Source organism: Amia ocellicauda, chromosome 18 (assembly GCF_036373705.1).
Source record: "Amia ocellicauda isolate fAmiCal2 chromosome 18, fAmiCal2.hap1, whole genome shotgun sequence".
Taxonomy (NCBI): Eukaryota; Metazoa; Chordata; class Actinopteri; order Amiiformes; family Amiidae; genus Amia; species Amia ocellicauda.
The window spans coordinates 22,105,397-22,125,145 of NC_089867.1; the positions used below are offsets into that span (position 1 = coordinate 22,105,397).

At 43.1% G+C, this 19,749-nt stretch overlaps 1 protein-coding gene across 3 annotated transcripts in view; it reads left to right on the forward strand.

The window, feature by feature from the left end:
• Positions 1-19,749, forward strand: part of megf6b (multiple EGF-like-domains 6b) — a 112,551-nt gene that overhangs the window by 50,295 nt on the left and 42,507 nt on the right. For 2 of the 3 annotated variants that reach the window (XM_066690490.1, XM_066690491.1), the window contains exon 5: positions 6,927-7,049. In XM_066690490.1, the coding sequence (XP_066546587.1) occupies positions 6,927-7,049 (123 nt within the window). Of the gene's footprint in view, positions 1-6,926; positions 7,050-16,887; positions 17,361-19,749 lie in introns of those variants that run through there. The other variant, XM_066690492.1, reaches the window with a different exon arrangement.

Consider the following 19,749-nt stretch of genomic DNA (forward strand, 5'->3'; position numbering starts at 1 on the left):
CCCACACACACTCCTCTCAATCCCTATTATTAATATATCTCCTTCATTTTTTTCTGAAAAACAAACAAAACAAAAAAAAACACAGACCTGTTTGTTATTATTTTGTGATTATTGTTTGACAGCCAAATTGCTTCCATAGCTTCCGTAGCACTGTATTTGGCTGACCTACAGGACTTTACTTGACTCTTATTGAATACTTCTGAGGGCTGCTCTTGTAATTATCATATACTCATGTTCACCATGTATAAGAGAGCTGCGCATTTTACCGCACAATTACAGTTGTATATGCACAAGATATTCCGCAACTTTATATCTCATTGTTTGAGCCTGACAGACATGATTTCACATCATGGTTGAGTTGTGTGGGGCAGTGCCAATTGGGCAGATGTGCCAGAAGACCTCACATTTCTTTTCCCATTCTGTCGGCTGTGACAAGTCGTATATCACCCTCTTCCTCCCTTGCAGCCAAGCCATTTATATGTAAATAATACCGCCAAGGCTAGGGTGGGGGGTTAATTCAGACAAATAAATATGTTCCTTCATACACAAGCAATAGCTATGTGTAGTTCAACGTCCTTTGGTGTTTCTGAATCATGTAAGAATAATTAACCTGTATCAGCAATCCAGAATCTAGATAATTTGCTTTTCTTCCTGTGGTGGCACAGATGACTGCTCTGATGTTTAAATATGACCCTCCCGTGGGCTATCCTAATGGTTTGCTAGTTGGAATGGGTTTTGCATGGATCCCCTTGCAAAATGCATGTCCTTATAAAGGTACAGTTCTCTGATCTCGGTGGGGCACAGCACATATCATGCAGTAGATTAAAGTTTTGTAATCCTCCCAAGGCAGCAGGAATCCACAGCATGAATCTTCTCCCTCTACTGTGTGTCTCTGGCCAAGACTAAGTAATGGTTTGTGGAAGCAAACATAACCCTGGAAGTTATGTGACGGGAGACTCCAGTCTCAATCCCATCATCAGAGACATTTAGGACTAGTGAAGCGTCCCGTGTATGGAACTGGGGATGGGTCTGGGACAGAACTGGGGCCTTTGTGTCTCATTCGCTCAGCCCATGGTGTACCCAGGTAGGATGTATGACCTCCATTGGCTGCTGTTTAGATTATTTGGCAGAAAGACCAGCTTAGAACATCTGGTGTTGAACAATCCCCCATTTGTTTTGTATCATCCTTCAATCATTTTGTCATTACCTTGCTCTGAAAATCATCTTGAAAGGAAGCCAGATTATGATCGGTGAAGGTATAAAAAAAAAAGCGTTTGATGCATTTTCAAAGAAAAAAGAAAGAGCATTCTGACCCACTGAGTTTCTACAGATAATCGGTGGTGTAGTTAATTATAGAGTAATTTGTATCCTAAGGGTTTAAATTAATTTATTGGGCTTTGAACTGCATGGTCTTCAGTTTAATCTGGCTGCCGAGATCACCGCACAATGTGTAAAGATTAAAATGTGTCTGCAGCTGATGAAAGTACTGTTGGTTTGTGGATGAGTTCTTCATGGAAGTAATTTCAGTATCAGTGCCATACCTTTGCCTCAGTGACCTTTAGAGCAGTTGCTTCTCATGAACTGAGAACATACAAGAGTGTTGTGTAATGCTTGTGCTGTTCGCGTGGTCCTTGTAATGATAATCTGTCTAGCTTGCTGTATCCTCTTCTCCCTGAAGATACGAGAAACTTCAGGCTCAGCAAATACTCAAAATCAATCTTTGTTTTTGACACTCGCTGGATAGTGTTTTCCCCCTGCAGCGTTTTCCCTCTCCTGTTGTTTTTCTCATTCACATTTTAAAAACAACCGACTAATTCCTCAGAAATTGGGGTTTACATCCCAGCATGTTTAAGTCATTACGAAGCATGGAATTCACTTTATCACATCCTCGCGCTGACCTCTTGTGGCGGAAGCAAGCAGCAGGGTGATTAAGTACACCGCATTGTGTTGCGTGCAGTTCAGCAACTACATGTACTGTATGTGTCTAATAAAAAAGACGTTTGTGTTCTCCCCGACACGTGGAATGTGTGCACCATCGAATCCCACTGTTCATTGTGAGGTCCCTTATGAGAGAGACTCTGAGAGGAGACTCCGTTCCTTTCCTAATAAGTGATTGCAGGCGAGCATCTCCCTGTGAGAGCTGCAAAGCCCCGAGTTCTGGCCCAGGTGGTGCTTTTCGACGCGCGGACTGCGGCGCGACTTATTTATGTGTTTTCTCAGTGCTGAGACGCGTGAGGGTCAGCACGCTCCTGGGTCCCTCGGGGCCCATGGGACCTCGGGCGCAGGAGCCTCCCAAACTCTGAATCCCTCTTCTTCATCGCTGATGACTTTACCAGCCGGCACTCTGTTCACAGGGAAACAGACACACTATTCTTCAGCTGTAGGTGAAAGGAGGCTGCGTAGTGTTGACATTAATGTTTTCAATTCAAGGCTTTCTGCTCCAGGTCACGATTTAAATGATTTGATTAGAAAAAAAATTACAGACAAGGGAAAGATGTATAACATGTAAAAAATTCTGTAAATCTAAACCCATGGCAAAAGCTCTCTGAAACCATCTGGAGTTACAAATACTTAACTTAGACTTGGGGATGGAAATGGTTTATTTTACAGGGTTACTGATACAGGGGATAGCATGTGCTGTTCACTGAGGCCGACCAGCAAAACAGGGTTAATTTACTGTGCATTTCTCAAGTAAGGGCCATGGGAGGCTTGCAGGCCACACGGTACAGCTGACCTCAGTTTAACGCATCATCAGAGGGGCGGAAATGGTTTTTGCAGGCTGCCAGAAGAGCCAGTCGCAAGGTCTCAAGTCAGGATAAAGGTCTCAATTATCTCACACATTGTTGACCTTGACCTGCAGCTCACGCAGTGGGAAGTTCCCATGAACTGGAGAAACATGTGGAAAAGACGGCGCGATCCCCAACCAGACGCTGGCAGAGTAATGAGTCCTGCAGTTCACCTGACACCCCTCTCTCTCTCTCACACACCAGGGATCTGAGCCGAAGCAGCCGCCACTGAGTCGACAAATGAAAACACAGACCGAGGCCGGTCCAATTGGCTCGTTCTCTCAGACTGGGCCCCGCTTGATTAAGAAACTAAGAATATCTCAACGCATGCAATTCCGTTTGTTTGCCTTACATCTGTGACACCTATCCCGTGATACAAATTCCTATTAGTTCAATTTTAAAATGTGCAGAAGAAGACTCTTAGAGGTGCACCTCATTCATCATCAGTGTTTGTGATTTTTATTACCTCTACGTGTGGGAAGAAACACTTCCAGATGTTCTTAATTTAAAGAGAGGGGGGCTCTCTTACATTAGCGCTGTCAAATGTGCTCAATCCGCATCTTCAACAATGTGACAAATCGATACCCCCCCCAGTCCTGCCCTGCGGCGTTTTCTCATTTTACCACCAATGTTTTTACAGACATTGGAAAAATACTTTCATTAGCATCCACCTCAGCACAGCCCCCCTTCCAGTTTAACATATAAAGTCCATTACAATTCCTGACACTAATTTGTGCAGCTATACAAACACATAATTAGGTGCCGGAAAATAGAAAAAGATCGCAATCTGGGGTATTCCTTTTTAAACGAAAAGTTAAGCGAACAAAACAGTCTGGACTTTCTCAGGCACTGTACTTGACATGACATCTTCCTTGTCCTGCGCCAACCAAAAATACATGGTGTGCTTTTCAATGACTGCCACAATCCTGTCCGATTCCAGAGCTGTACCGAGGGTGTGCCACCCATACTACTTGGTGAAAGCCAAGTGACTGACAGCTCTGAAAGGCTGGAAAGCTTCACTAGAGCGCAGTGTGCAGCAGTGGTGTTGCTCTGTTGCAATCATACACAGCAAAGCTATACGTTTTTGGCGTCCAGTCTGAGCTCACTGTGGGGCGCCATAGTGTTAAGTTCCATTCATGTAATCCAAGAGAACCGATTTTCGCTGCTCACCACAAGAGCTGCGCAGACACGGATACCACTTGGCGGGCTGGCGTTGTAGTTGTCTCGATAACCCAGTCCATGCCAGCACATAATCCTGTGGCAGAGAGAGTGAGTGCGGACTCCAGCAGCTCTTGGAAACAATCTCATCACACTTCGGTTTGCTGGAGAGCCGCAGCAGGTGACCTTCTGGATTGGGTTTTCTTGTTTGTCTTTTGTCCAAATGGCTTAGATGCTGTGGATCAACCCAAGAGGCAGCCACAAGGAAGCCATTGCATATAATTTCAGTCCATCTCATGATTGAATGCCATTGTGCTGATGAAGCAGAAAAGCAATATTTTCTCGCGATTTTAGCTCGATTTCAGTCACTATTGCTCTTAACAACACACACACAACACAGGTTACCATTGTCATCCTCCCGTTTTTGCGTAGAAAGACAAGTCCCAGTCTCTGACCGATCCTCGTTTGAAAGACCTTCACCTCGAACGCAAGTGCGTCTTGCTAAGTACACAGACTTCCGTGTATGTGTGTTATATCACAGGTCTTTACTTTCCCTTTCATTGATCTTTACAGTGCCCTTTGACCGGGGTTAAACACACACAAGCTTGATTTCCCCATTGGGCTTTGGCGGAGTTTATTTTAGGATTTCTTGGCTACAATGCGTGGCACATTCTGTTCCGAGTCGGTAGCGCACAGCGGTGATCGCGAATGAAACCTTTACTGCTGTTTCGGTTCACGCGGGGGAGCGGGGGTCTGTCAGTGCCAATTTTCTAAGCAGAGCTGGTGGCAATCAAACGAGAACGAAATCATGCTAGATATTTGAAGAAGAACCACAGAGCAAAAACAGTTGTTTTAATGTGAGCCAGGTTCCAGCTGCCTTTGAAAGGCCGGAGAAGGAGGAAAAAGTTAAATGACCAAATATTTTGACTTGTGGGAGTGAAGGTAATCTAGGACAACTGATGCTGGAATGACAAGGATTTTATCATATCTTCATTTTGAAATCTGTACTCAGTCTCGTCTTTCCTCTACACAAACAAGCGTGCTGACACGTGCAGCGATGTGGCCACACATGTGATTGTTTGTTTGAAAAGCCTTCGGATGCTGGCGTGCTCCTCTGACTGTACATGCCCCTGTGTTTATAGAAAGCTAAGGAATGTTTCCATCTTGCGAGGGGGGCCTATAAATCTGACAACAAGACACACAGGCGAGGACGGGGGACAAAGTCAGATGACTGCTCGTAAATCCGAGCAAGGGAGAGCGACCCTCTGCCTGAGAAACCCGTCAACCGGGAGCTCGTCTTGCGTAATATCACAGCGTCTGATTCCTGACTGTTCGTGTCACAAGCATTTATTTTAGCCTGTCAAAAAAACAACAACACATGTCAGGAAGAGGGGAGGAGTAGAGATCGGGGCGTATGTTTGTTTACTTTGGTCTCTAAACATTGGGGCTGCTTTAAAAGCTCCCATGTAATGCCAGGTTTTGTAATAACAGGTTCTGGTGAGAAACCTTCTTTTGTTGTTGTTTTTGCATTGTTTGTTCACCATTCAAGACTAAACAGGCTCTGCTAAATGGTTTCCTTGCATTCTGAAGCCAAAGACTATGGTCAAAATTTCGCCCCCTTCCACAGACATGCTTTCATGTGCACTCAAGCACTACACAACTAGATAAGACACAGAGTACGTGGTTGCTGTTCCAGATCTTATTTAAGAGGGATCATGCCTAGCCTTCATCATGGTCATTAAAGCCTAGGATTGGCCTACAGCCTTTAAAATACATTGGGAACAGTTGTCATTTGCATTAGATTTGTTCCAATACGTTTAATAATATAAAACAGCCCCTTGCATTTCTGTATGCTCCCCATCTGTGCTTTAGTGTGAGCAGAAACACAGTCAGGCGGGTGGAGGTTTCTTTTAAGGCACACAGCTGCCACTATGAAAGAAGTCACGCTGACAGCAGGCAAGACACGGCCCGATCCCTGCAGCTTGAGACTTTCCAGAGCCTGCCCCACCACAAGCCGCTCTCTCCCTCTCAATGGCTGTGTTGGATTCAGTTTTACTAATGGTGTTGTTTTGTTTCGGTGGGACGCTGGGTCATTTCTGCACATTCTTCTCCACCTGGAAAAAACGCTTCCAGGCAACTTTATTTGATTTTATTTCTATTATTTTGATTTCCCTTAACTTGGAGAGACGAGAGGGCCACCATGCTAGCGAGCCCCAGATGTGCTGCTCTCTATATCTCGCGTTCCCCTCTGCCCAGACTGCTTATAAGAAAGACAGAATCTTGGAAAGTCATCCCTGTGTCACTCTAACAAGACTTCTTAGACAGCAGGACACGCTAGGTGAGATTTACAGCCCGGCACTAGTTTATTTTCCTTGTGACAGATGTGTATGTATATACGCTAAGCATTTAAGAAAGTCTGGAGTCGTTTTTTCTAACAAGGGAAAGATGAAAACTTAACATCTTGCCGTTTGCTGTGTTGATTGAAAGCCAACAAAAGTGATGGGAGTTTGCGGCTCCTCAATTGTCGCACTGAGGTTTTAAGCTATCTTTACTATTCCCAAAACAGATTATATTTAGTGGCAGTCAGACGTAATTTGCGAGTAATGTATTTCAATGGCATTTTTTATACAATGTTATTTGGCTTACCCTTTAACTGCTATGGTTGTTTGTAAATGAGTGACCTTCATTCCCACCACTCCCTCCTTGTGGTCCGTACTGATTTATTTTACTATAAATCACCCTGAACCTCCAGAGGTTCTTAACTTAGAACCATGTAATCTTCTAATGAAGTAAACTTTGCATGCCAGTGAGCTGCAATACATGTAAACGAGGAAAGGGAAATGTTTGAGTTTCATTGTGCCAGGTGTTTTGACTTCCTCAAAGTGATAACACAACGTGACGCGTTCGTCAGTTTTCTGTCCGTGTGCAGTGTGTGTCTCAGTGCCGTTGTGACTGACACCTGGACCTTTCTTTCTCTTTCAGATGTCAACGAGTGCGAGGAGACGAACGGAGGCTGCGAGGCCCTGTGCTGCAACACCATCGGCAGCTTCTACTGCAAGTGTCCCAGTGGCCAAGAGCTGAAAGAAGACAGCAAGACTTGCCAAGGTAGGCCAAGCACTGGGTCTAAAAAAAAAAGGAATTAAGTCAACAAGAGCATAGTGGTTGGATCCAAGTCCTGTAATGGAATCTAATGGGATCTGTCTACCCCAGCTGTAGTGGGTACAGGATTTCACAGTTGTAAAACTTATACCCACAATGCTCTTGTTCGCAACTTTTTCTAATGGGCAGCCTGGTCCCATCCCAATGTCGATCATTGTTATATAACTGCACATGAGTTTCCAGAACTTGGTGATATCAGATGTGTGTCCTTAATGAACCCAATGAACTCATATAGCGGAGTCGTGATTGTGTGCTGCCATTTTATATCAAAAGATGAAAGCTATCAAAGCTAAACCAATACGGATCCCTAAGTCAGCAGTCCTGAATTCAATACAGACCCAGTTCTCTTTACAATACTTTGCCAAAGCGAATTTTGTAATACAAACCCGGAATATTATTCATGGGGGGGGATTCTGTTGGGAGAAATAGTTTTCCAAGCAATTTCCCTGTGGAAGCCGTGGCTCCAGCATAAGTTACACTTTGAAATCCAGCTCCAATCAAATTTTACACTGCATTACATGTCAAAGAATGAATAGCTTCAAGTTATTTTGTTCTATTTACTGATAGGCAGGAGTTGTTTAGAAAATGTTTATTCAATGTAAACTTACAGACTCTTATGGTAAACTGCTTTCATATCTGCTAGTCTCTCATGAAATCATTTAGTTTGTGTTAGTTCAGATGCATATTTTGTTGTTTGTATCTTTTTAAAGTTTATTAATGAGGGGTTTCTGGAAGCTGTACAATGGGTCTGTGTTTCATTATCGTACCCTAACTCCTAGGAGAGGGAAGGCTTTTCCACTTTAACCTCTTCATGGCCAGGTCAGTGGTTTTGAGTGTACTGATTCAGGTTAGTAGAGTGCCGTTCTGAAATTACAAGGAAGCCCAAGACCGAGCTGCCATCATATCAAGCACTTTGTACTCGCACTGGCCATTTGAGATGGTGTGTCTAAATACAACAAGCAAACAAAACACTCAACAGACCATAATAACAGAGGACAGGTGGTACACACCTAAATGGCCTTCTAATTAGAGAGCTGTTCTACCAGTAGGCCGGGCATCAGACCGGCATCTCTGAGTGCCTTTAATGAAGAGGCAAGACAACATAGGATGGTGCATTGTAATTTGCTGAGTGGTTAGTGGAACAGACCGGTAGCTGAGTGCAAATGCTCTTACTCACGGTCCTGGTGTAGTTGTTACACCTTTATTAGAACCCTTTGGTATTCGACACTAATTGGTCGCCATGAATGCTTTGCCTTGAACAATGGGAATACGTTGTCTGTTTGCTGGACATATCCCTCAGATCCTTTTAATTCCAACTCCTTGTTTCTTTGTTTCTTCTCTGTTCATTTTTCTCTCATTCATTCCTTCTTTTTCTTGCTTCCTCTCTGAGAAGCATCAAATGAAACATTATTTCCTTCCACTTTCGTTCTGTGTTGGCCATTTGGCAGGCACCTCACCCCTCCAGCAAACTGCGGTTCTGTTCTAGCACAAGGGGCATCTCTCGTCTTAGAACTGTGGGAAACACATGTGCCTTTTTTATATTCAAAAATAATAATGACACAAATCTGTAACAGAAATGTTACCCTCCTGGCTAAAACACATAAATAAACGGGCGTACGGAAAAGGCAGTTCCTCTGAGAATGCAGCAAGACTAAATAATACCAGAACAGGTGTCACTGCGATGTTAGAATCCGTTCTCAGTGACATCGGGCAGTGCTGAGGGAGTGTTTCACAGAGCAGAAGGTTTTAATGCACTTGATGTGGTCAGTTTGGGGGGGCTGTTTCTTTGAGTCTAGTGGAGCCACCTGCAGATCTGGGACTGGGTGAGCATTTCTCCCATCCTAAATGTGTCTTCTATTAGGCTGTTCTAAGAGACACCTGCGCTGCTTGATCCCCAATGACCCTCAATGGTATTTTAGATATTTCTTACAAATAACCCCAATCTGGAGCCAAAGGAAAGCAACTTATTTTTTCCTGCATCTGTTTTCTAAGTGGTATCATCTAGAGGAAGATGTCTCTATTGTTCTACTTAGAATTCCTGTGGTCCTGCTGGATGTTCTCTTGATATGTGCAACTTTACCGAGCATTATCCTCCTGTGTACCCCGTGTAACAACACACTTCATGCCTGGAGGGATGTGGGGCTGCGGGTGTTTGTGTGTGTTGGTGGGATTGTTATGGGCAGTGATTTCTGTTGGAGGAAATACATTCTTCGGTAAAGAAAACAAACCGTGATCAATAAAACTTCTAAGCCCAGGAAATTGAATCCTCCGATATGGGAAAGAAATGTTACAAAATACCCCCCCCCCATGACCCTAATTAACACATGAGCTTTCCATAAAGTCCACAGCCTGATTGTCGACCTTTGCTCCAGTTATTTTTTATGATGTGTTCTGAGTCCCTCGATTGAATTTCTGGATTGTTTTTGATGTCGGCTCCTTGGCTGGTCACGCGCGGCTGGGCCTACAAATCTGCGGTCATCTTTAAGGAGCATGAGCACGCATCTGATTTTCCCAGCGTAAACAGTCTTTAGGTCTTAAAATACCGTGCACGAGAAAACAACAACAGAACAACAATTAGGGATGTGCTGGATGCATTCTGGGCTCTTTTGTTTATTATGAATCCTATTGTATTTCGCCTTCTTGGACTTCTCGGACTGACTTTGAGGAATGTTCTCATATTCGGTGTGTTGGATGTTGGCGGAGGACCGAGCAGTGTGTGTGCTTGTACGGAAATGTGCAGATACAAGAAAAGACTGATGAACGCATTCCTAAACCGCGTCCAGGATGGAATACGCATATGGAAGCGATAGAGAAATGTGTGATCCTTAGATTTGTCATATACCAAACTTTACCCCTTTTTGAATATTTAAAAAAGATGGAATATATTTTAAATATCTTTTAGTCAGTAAACCATACATTTATTATATATGTTGAAAATATATTGTAGAATTTAACCTCACTGTATCTGTTCAGGCTAGAAAATAAATATATAGATTACCGATTTAAATATATTTAAAAAAAATATATATCCCAAATATTTTAATATACAAAAGATGTAATTTTGACATTTCTACCATATTGTGAACATATATATTTATCCCGTACAGGTATCCACTTGCATATTTTACGAAAACCTGGTGCAGCAAATTCATAATTTTGCAATTAATATGAAAGCAAGCTTCCATTTATTCACTGACTCAATCATGGTGGTTGTCTTTGTTTATTCCTAAGTGTGATGAAAATAAAGTTGTATCCTCATTAACTGATTACTGATTATCGCTCATCACCTCTTTGGGAATATTAACTGTAATAAAGCTGCAGAAAAAGCATTGTACCAGTCCTATGTTTTGTGAGGCGAACAGCAACTCACTTTTTCTAAACGATCTTTCGTAAATACATGACCTATAGATTTGTAATCATAATGCCTGCATCTCCCCCAAAACACTAATTGCCTAGATTATATGCACGCAATTATGACCATATACATGTAAACAAAATCCCTTTATTATGCTTTATTATGCGTAACCTCACGTGGATTTGGGCGGCTTTCACGTAATCCTTGTATGAACTCCACTGTATGACAAACATATGGTTTATTTCTGCTCCTCCAGGGCTGGCTCTGTGTTAGCGGAAGAGACAGCCAGTTAAGGAGACAGTTGCCACAGGCCTTAGTTAATAACAGGCCCGAGCTCTTATTAGGGGCTATTCGAACCTCCTGGTATCAAACCACACTGAAAGGCAGGAGCTGGGAAAGCTGGAACTCATTAACGGGAGTTTTCAGACCTCAGGACGGTTTACATTAGCTCTTGGCGTCTTTAGCCGAAGACATGCAGCGTTTTCTCTCGTTTCCTTCGTTAATCGATGGTCTCGCGCTGTTCTGTTCTGGATGTGTCCAGAGCGCTAATGATGAGAGCAGGGACCTTCACCATTGTGTTTTGTGTAAAGCACTAGGGTTTGTGTTTTTCAGCATGAAAGCACACTGCGATGGCAGGCCTGTTCTCAAGGGGGAACCACAAGGTTTACGGAGTGAAGGAGGCTACGGCACACTTCTCTGTTGCTTTACTAAGCTTTAGTTTGCTGTCACTTTGCAAAATCTGAGCTGTTTGTCTCACTGAATACTGGAAGCTCCTGAAGGATTGTTTAAATTATCTTTGTCCTCCATGCTAAGTATTATATGGACATAGACAGTGGCGCCAAGCTTGAAATTGCTTTGCTTAGTTCGTTTCACTTCATTTCATGGTCTGTAAAAAGCAGTCTTGAACGAGCACTGCATGGCTAGATTTCTCACCTTCTCTCTTCAAGGGAAGTAAAATTTGTTTGGATTGTTTGCACAATTAATTTTCACCCTGTCTTGCATGTTGTTATTTCAAAATCTGGATAGTTAAACATTAACCTATAACAGATCTGATACACATTATACTCTGCTGCCGAAGACGGGTTGCCAGGTTTTTTTTTTTAATTCCCCAGTCCTGTTTTAATGCATCCCTAAATGTGACTCCTGAACACACTGACATTATTTTGCCACAAATTTCCATCTATGCTTCACAGCTTTTGAGCAGCAGAAGAAAAGTTCCCTTTGTAAACTGTGTGGAAATTTTCTGAATAGGATCAATAAAGCTCTGAAAGGTAATAACCTTCTCTGCATGGATTATGATTACATTTAATAAATCAGACTCAATTACCTGTTGTACACTTGACTTATATGTGTCCCAGCATCATGGCTGGGCGACTTTGATCACGTTTCAGAGGGCTCTTATATGGTTTTTGTGTTTTTTGAGTGCTCCAATAACTCTGAGACTGTTGGAAAGTCAAATAAAAGGCAGGGAACATTTCTTTGCCATTAGTGAGTGCTCCCCTGGGAACTTGGTTTAGTGGAAATTGGAAAAGTGGGCAGCTGGAGAAAATGGTCAACGCAACACATGCAAATTATTTTCCCTTTAATTCGACTACTTTCACATTCTCTTTCGTAAGCCCCAGTGCGACAGCCAAAGCTTCCAGTACCCTCTGGCTGGCTATATCTCACTGTGAGCTCAAAACCTTCCTTTCCAGTTTGTAATCATCTGTTGCATGCTGTCATATTATCACTGCGCTCGGCTGATATATTTTTAGTTATGCTTCGGCTTGCATTTTCTCAGCATGTATGCTTTAGAAAACCAGAGGGTTACCTGGTTAAACTGACTCTGAAACTTATTAAAAGAGTTATAAAAGAGGGTGCTTTATGGCCGTGATTTCTCTGAATCACTTTATACCCAAGATCCATTTTTTACTGTGTGCTGTCTGTTGAGGATTTGAAAGGCAAGATCTTCCATCAAAACAAACCTTACTTCTATATTTACAATAGCAACAATATCCATACTTTCATTTGAATTATTTTCTTGTGTTTTTCCAAGTGAACTTTTCTACTTTATCTGAATTCAGTGAATGCATTTAAATAACTTACGGCTCCTCCTTAGCACAGCAGCCTAATTATTCAGATTACCGCGAATGCCCTGCTGTTAAACCTCACATTAGGCTCGAGACTCGGTTCCCAGCCAGGATGCAATCACAATGTTAAACGGGAATCTGGATTTTTTGTATTTGTTTATTTATTTTTAATTAATTTATTTTAAAAAAAGTTATTTGTTTTATCTAGAAGATCGTATTGAACTTACAGATAAGAGGCAGATATGCCAAAAGCAACAGAACAGATTGCTCTGAGCAGAGAGAGACATCTGAAAAGAATTTAGTGAGAAAACTTCGCTCCGCACGGGGCACGTTTGCTGTCTGCAGTTTGCCGGCCATGGATCTATGAACGTGTGAGGTCATGCCAGCGGTTGGCAAGACGTGGAGAAATTAATGTGGTCTGTGGTGGTTGTGAGGGGCACTTAAATGTCAAAAGAAACCACCAGTGTAAGCCAGCCAGAGTAACGTTAGCTGTCCCCACACTGGAGAAAATACAGTGAAAAATTGCTTTGGCTACAGATTTGATTGAGTGTATAAAAACACATTTCACAATTCATAAAGAATCCCTCTATTCCAGACAGTCATTAGCACCAAAGGAAAAAAACAACATCTTTGAATAGAAAAAGGGCAATTATTATTCTGTGCTAGTTCTGTCATTGTCATTCGACCAAAAATACCAGGCTTATGCTTATGTTTGTTTGATTGTCTGCTTTTGTCCACCCCCCTGAAATGGCATGGCGTTTCTCTATGCACTGTAGAGGTGAATACAGCATCCGACTCTAATTGACATTTGAGTGGTGCAGCTCGTTGTTCCATAATTATGTTTTGAGAATACGTACTTCAGCGGCAAATATTGGAGTTATTTAAAAAGTAATGATTAAAATCCTCATCCCAGACTATAAATATACCATCTGAAAATGAATTACGATTCCACATCTTATGGTAGTGCTGGGAAAAAAAAAGAATGAAAAGGCATCCACAATTTTTATTCATTTATGTAGTTTTGCATAGCTGTCATATTCCAGCTGATGCCTGGCCCCAACATCAACTTGCACGTCTCTCTAGTGAGAATATCTGAATATGTGCCAGTTCCCTGACTTTGGGCCGGACGATCTGACACTCGACACGGTAGTCCTCGGTAGATTGATCATCTCCTCAAGCCTCACCCACTCAGTGAGCAAAGGCCCAGTGCTTCTGTAGGCACAGCGATGATGGATCACTTCATGAAAGTGCCTGGGAACAGACTGGGCTGTAGCCTTGGGGGGCATCTATATTTGGACACACTTTAAAGAAGATTTGATGGGGAAATATTGCTGCGGTTGGATTTAAATCAACCCAGCCATGCGGTCCATTCGAATTCTGGGCATCTCGACGTATGGTGGACATATTCCTGCAGCTGTACAGTGCTGCAATTCTTCATTTCCCTTTGCATGCATAGCTAATGCTGTAATAATCAAATCATCCACAGGGCTGTTACATATTACTGCCGTTTGCATAGCAAAATTGGTTCATGTTCCTGTTTTGTTTTGTGTTTTGTGATCTTTCCCCACTGTGCTCCGTTTCATTATCATCAGACTAAACGTGCAGATGAGGATCGCGCAGTTGCACACACAGCACTCCACACGCCAGTCTTCCCTCAGTTTAACAAGCGGTTAAATTCAGATCAGCACCCAAGACGGTGATTAAGGCAGGTGTATCTGCGGACTGATGTGTGTGGCCCTGCGGCTTGCCAGGGCAACACAGGCGAAATCAGGCGGGTTCCCGGGGGAATCGGGGCGTTGGGCTCACCGAGTATTGTGGGCCGCATTCCAAGCCACAAGCCACAGTGGGGCCCCGGGGCCGGAGAGAGAGTCTCTCTGCCATGATGGAGCCGGGGGGCTGAGCCGGCACTGACACTGTCAGGGGTTGTGTGGAATGTGTGGCGATTAGGGAAGCTTCGTTAACCACCAGTCGGCCAGCCTTCTCCGAGGAACAAATTGCCAATCAGGGAGCAGCAGCCCAGTGACCATGGTCATGGAGCATACTTCATTACACCATGTGTTCAATAATGCCACACAATGTTTTTTTGTTTCTTCTTCAACTTCAGTATGTCTCAGGGTGTTTAAAAGTTTATTTTGATGAGTTATTTGTGGTTTATTTTTGATTATGCGGCATAATTGAGCAGTATTCATCAGAAAAGTGAGATTTGGTTTAAAGGGTCCCGGTTACCATTGCATAAGTGAGGTTAAAACGATTGAATATAATAATAATGATAACACACTTTCAGTTTTAAGGAAAATAGTGTTGTTTACACAGTTTTTGATTACTTGAGAAAGGTTACCATTGGGAGGCAGCCTCTTGCCACGTCTAACTCATTTGCAATCAACTTAGTGATCCAAGGACTTCCCAAAGCAGCCTACGGGGTCTGCTTCAGCGAAGTGGCTGGGTCACTTGTTCCACACCCCCACAACCCTCTTTTTTCTCAATATCAGTGCACACTGAGCTCACTCCCCGCTGCTGGAACAGACCTCGCAGGGGAGGCTATTATCCCTCTGGATGCCACAGAGTGTCTCACCCTGCCCTGTGGGAGTTTACTTGAGGTAATTCTAGTCCAAGTGCCCTCGCTGTACTGCAGATTCCTCCTGTGCTTGGTCCAGGAGATGTCCCCTGGGGAGAGCGCTGGGGCCTGGCTCCAGCTCCTTCACCGTGCCCTTCAGCAGGGAAGGTCGGCTGTGGTTTCGAAGTTGCCCTGCTGTGCTCTCGGGGCAAGCTCTCCGCCAGGCTCGGGTGAGCGCGCTGCCCCTCTTCATTAGCTAAGCTGAGCGATCGCCCCCTCACTGTGGGGAAGACAAAAAGTCAGACTGGACACAACTCCCCCCATCCCCCCTTCTCTGCGTCTCTCATGCATGGCTTTGGGTCTGAATGACTCTCAGTCATACCGTCTCGGCCGGTGAGATCTCGACTGTCCATCGGGTGACTCACTATCCTGCGTTAGAGGAGACTTCTCTTGCCAGATATGGAGCATGAAATGGCAGCTATTGTTAACGCTTTGGTTCTTGCAATCGAAGGGGGGGACAAAATTATTCCCATCGCAGTTTGGTTCCGCTTTGTGTGGCCCTGTCTGGAGTTGCAAGAAAAGCATTTTTTAAATCTGTCCTGTATTAAACATAGACTGGATTTGAAACCTGATATAAATAAGTAATTTATATAAGTCAGTCTCCCAAAGAGTTCATGGTTTTGAGTCAGCAGCCCAAAGTCTGTCCTTGCTTTTAGTCGTTTACAGTAATATTGTTTCTAACACTGGTGTCCAACGGGGGTGTGTTTAATATCTGATCTAATTCTGTAATAGTTCGTTGCTGTACATTTAAATTATTAATAATGTTCATTGTAGTATTCAGTGTAAGGTGATATCTTGATGACTTGGTTGTCTTATGAGGTTTGTCTCGTATCAAAGATGACATTGCAGTTAAACCAAAACAGATGATTTTCCCGGCAGAATTGGAAATGAGACTTGCTCTTGCATTTTAGGATTTGAATTGCACGAATACAAATTAAAGATCAAACACAATATAACACACTTTTATTGAGGTTTAACACCATAAGAGTGCTTGAACGGACAGTGTGAGAGAGCGTTGTGGTCCTGGATGCCGACTGAGCTCTCAGCTCTGACAGCGAGACTCCTAATCGAACACAGTTCTGCATTCACATCCATATGTGTTCTTCTAGGTGGGGGGGGACTTGTAAAAAGTTGTGTAGATCACATTGGTCAGCAAAAAAGAATGCATCGCTTTCAAGCCTTCAAATTTTCTTAAGATGTGATTTATCACCGGGTTTATAAGTCCCTCTGGTACTTGGCTTTTAGTGATTGTCAATATGAAGTTTTTTGTTCTTTGTTTCCTGTTTGTGCCAAATAAAAAAACATGAGATGGCTGACATATTCCATACTTTAGTCATTTTTCTCTTAATGTTGCATATAAAAATTCCTGTTTTTGACAAGGATTTATGTGGCTGTATGTTGGGTATGTGATATCAAACACTGAGTGACTTTAGAGTTGTACTATTCACATAAAAAGCAGCCTTCGTTCTTTTCACTTCACACTTGTTTTTCTATTTTAGCAATGTGATGTCATCCCCATGCCTGGCTTGACTGGAACCGTTTTAAACCCTTTTGTTTTGTATGTTCGTTGGGCTTGGCCCCTACCTGAAAAGAGGAGGGAGGAAGGGAGGGAGGGGAGAAGAGGAGGGTGATGCCGAAAATAAGGTTGTCACTGGAGTTACAGGGATGGAGGAGGAGGTCTCAGAGAACGGTGGAGAGAGGCAGAGAGAGAGAGAGACACACACAAAAATCAGAGTCATATGTCTGTCAGCTTGGAGTTGAGAGAGAGAGAGAGAGAGAGAGAGAGAGAGAGCAGGAGGGAGAGAGAGATCTTGTTCTGAGTACCGCTTCTTGTCTCCAGATGCCGCAGCCTAGCCAAAGCAAACTTTTCCTGAACTACAAGGTTTGGCTGTAAGAAACCAGTGTTGTTTCAACCTTTATTATCGGAAAATGTAACCTGACAGCTTTCCCTGAAATTTTATTTTTAAATTGAGACATTTTTTTCCTTCTGAAGCTTTATTTCATTTTTATCCTTCAAAAGAGCAACTTTTTTTTTTTACTTTACTGATATTATTGAGCAATGGCATCACTCGGGCAGTTCTTGCTGTTTTCCTGGTGTTTCGGCAATCTGTTTGAGTCAATTTGTTGCTCTAGCAATCCTCGTTACCAATACCTGCGGAAGAACTGCTACACCTGCTATTTCAGGCACAGTGGCTATGGTGTGGGATACCTGGGTCCAGGTGAGTGCTGCTTGTTTATTCACAATGCAAGGTGTCTCTTTATTCCTGTCTCTATAGCTCATGGGATGGCAGCTCCTCTAGTTTGGTCAAAATGCTCAGTCGGCCGGTGACATTATAAACAAAGCCTCCCTTGTTAGAAATGAAAGCCACCCACTACAGCATCTCTCTAATAATATTGCACAAAAGATGCATGTGGAAGACTTAGAGGTCAAAACTAGGAGCCATGTTCACCAAATATACATACATAATCACATCTATGTATAGGTTAGGTTTTGTTTTTGTTTTATAAAAATGTGTATTCATGTAAAAGTTCATGTTAGGACAAGTGAAGTTGTCATGTTTGTAATCTGTCATGGGTTACTAAGAGATGGGTAACTAATCCTCCAGTCTCCTACAGCATATCCTCTCATTTTCTGTCTTTTGTCATGTGCTGTTGCTACTCTTTTATGACAGTGTTTTGAAGTATCCCCCCGGAGGAACATTAAGTCCAGTTTGTGTCAGTTTTTGACAATCTGCAGGGATTGTTCCTTTATTCCCAAACCAGTTGGCTACCTTAGTATTGTTTCCAAGAAAAGATGAAGAAACTAGTGTGCACAATGAGTTCAAAGTCGCTCTCCTGCATGTGGTAACTTGTTGTGTTTTGACCAAATGCTTCTCTCGTCCAGATGTGTCGACCACAAACACAGCACGATCCTGTACAGCTCCAGTAATCGTGTCTGTGTTTCCCAACTTCATGTCTGCATGTTTCTGGAGACTAATAAATCTTTAACTAGAAGGCAATATTGTACATTAATGTTGTTTTTCCCTTGATAATGTCATTATGTTTATAGATATAGTTTATTTCTCTCCATACCTGCTGTCAGTGCAGAAGCAGGAAACACAAATGCCACTAAGATCGGTTCTGAATGTGGGCTTTTGCAGCAGTCTGGTTGCCTTACTGTACTTTTTGGGTCATAGCTCTGGAATGTCCTCGGGATCCGGCAGTTTGGTGTAAATTTACAGAAACATTTCCGCCACAGTGGAAGCTCTGGTGTTAATTAAACAAACGCACTGTTCAAAAACACTGTGCTTGGTAGCCAGAGCAGGCCATCCAAACACGGTTTTCGTTCTCATCTGTGTTATTGGCAGCTCTCAGCCCCAGTGCTTGCGAAAGGCAGTGTATGGCAACAGTAGATAGTGGGGCAGGCGGTGCCTGTTTATTGCCTTGACCTTTCTTTCGGGGGCCTTCCTTTCCGTGTCTTTGACGTGGGTCGGGGCCCCGGTGGTCTGACTGACACATTTCAGCTGTTTCCTTCAGCGTTGCCTGGCGCTGGTGAAGGTCTGGACCCATTGTTTTTTAGTAACTGCTTTACTGCTTCTGCTTTCATACTGAGGGGCACCAACAAACTGGCATTATTACAAAATTCAAACCTTTAGAGCTGCCAGTCAGAGAGAAAATATTACTTTAATTTTTTGTCTTAGTTTTGTTTCCCCCAGATATATTTGTATTGTATTGTTTAATAAAGTATTGTATGTGGTATGCACAAAATATTGATATAAACCGTTTGTCTTCTTAAAATGATCTGATCTGAGCCGTATTTGTAATAGTTACCAGCTGGGTCTCAAACTATTGCATTGTCCGCCTCTATCTGTTAGAATTATCTATGCCAAGCTAACAATTTCCAGAATGCGCAAACCATTTTCAAAACGCTTTTCTGACGCTACGGAAGTGTGACAACAATGAGCAAGACTTGGCTTTCCTTTGTGCTAATGGGCTTCAGAGCATTGTGCAATGAGTTTGAGTTGTTCAGAGAAACATTAACAGAGATCTTATTTTCTTCTACCTCTTCCTCTTCCTCTTCTTCTTCTTCTTCTTCTTGCCCTGTTAAATTCTATGAAACCTTATGGCAAATTACATCCTCTCTCCCTTTCCTGGTGGCATATGCACAGTCCACCCCTGCTTGCAGCAAAGCCTAAGAGAATCCAATTAGGATGCAAGGCAAAGATCAAGGCAGCAGCTATCTGGATGGAAGAGTTTCATTAGCCCTTGTAAACACCAACCCTGTCCAAATGAGAAGGAAAAAAAATGCATCCCGATGACGGGAAAGCCGAAACACAGTGAAGGGGAAAAGGCGGCCCATTGTCTGCGCTAAAGAAACAGTTCAGGACCTCGACAACGGTGCCGAGAGTCAACAGACAAGGGCTTTGAAAGCGAGCGTGTCTGTCACAGCCTGACTCCTGCTGTGTCTTACTGCCCATTATGGGGGGATATCCTGTAATGAGACCTGAGTGCACGCGATAGGGGAAGGAGTCTCATCCCAGGGTTTTACAGACTATCCCTGTCAATTCAGTTCACAAGAGAAGGAAACCAGATTCCAGTGATTTGTGCCTGTGGGTATCTATGAAGATT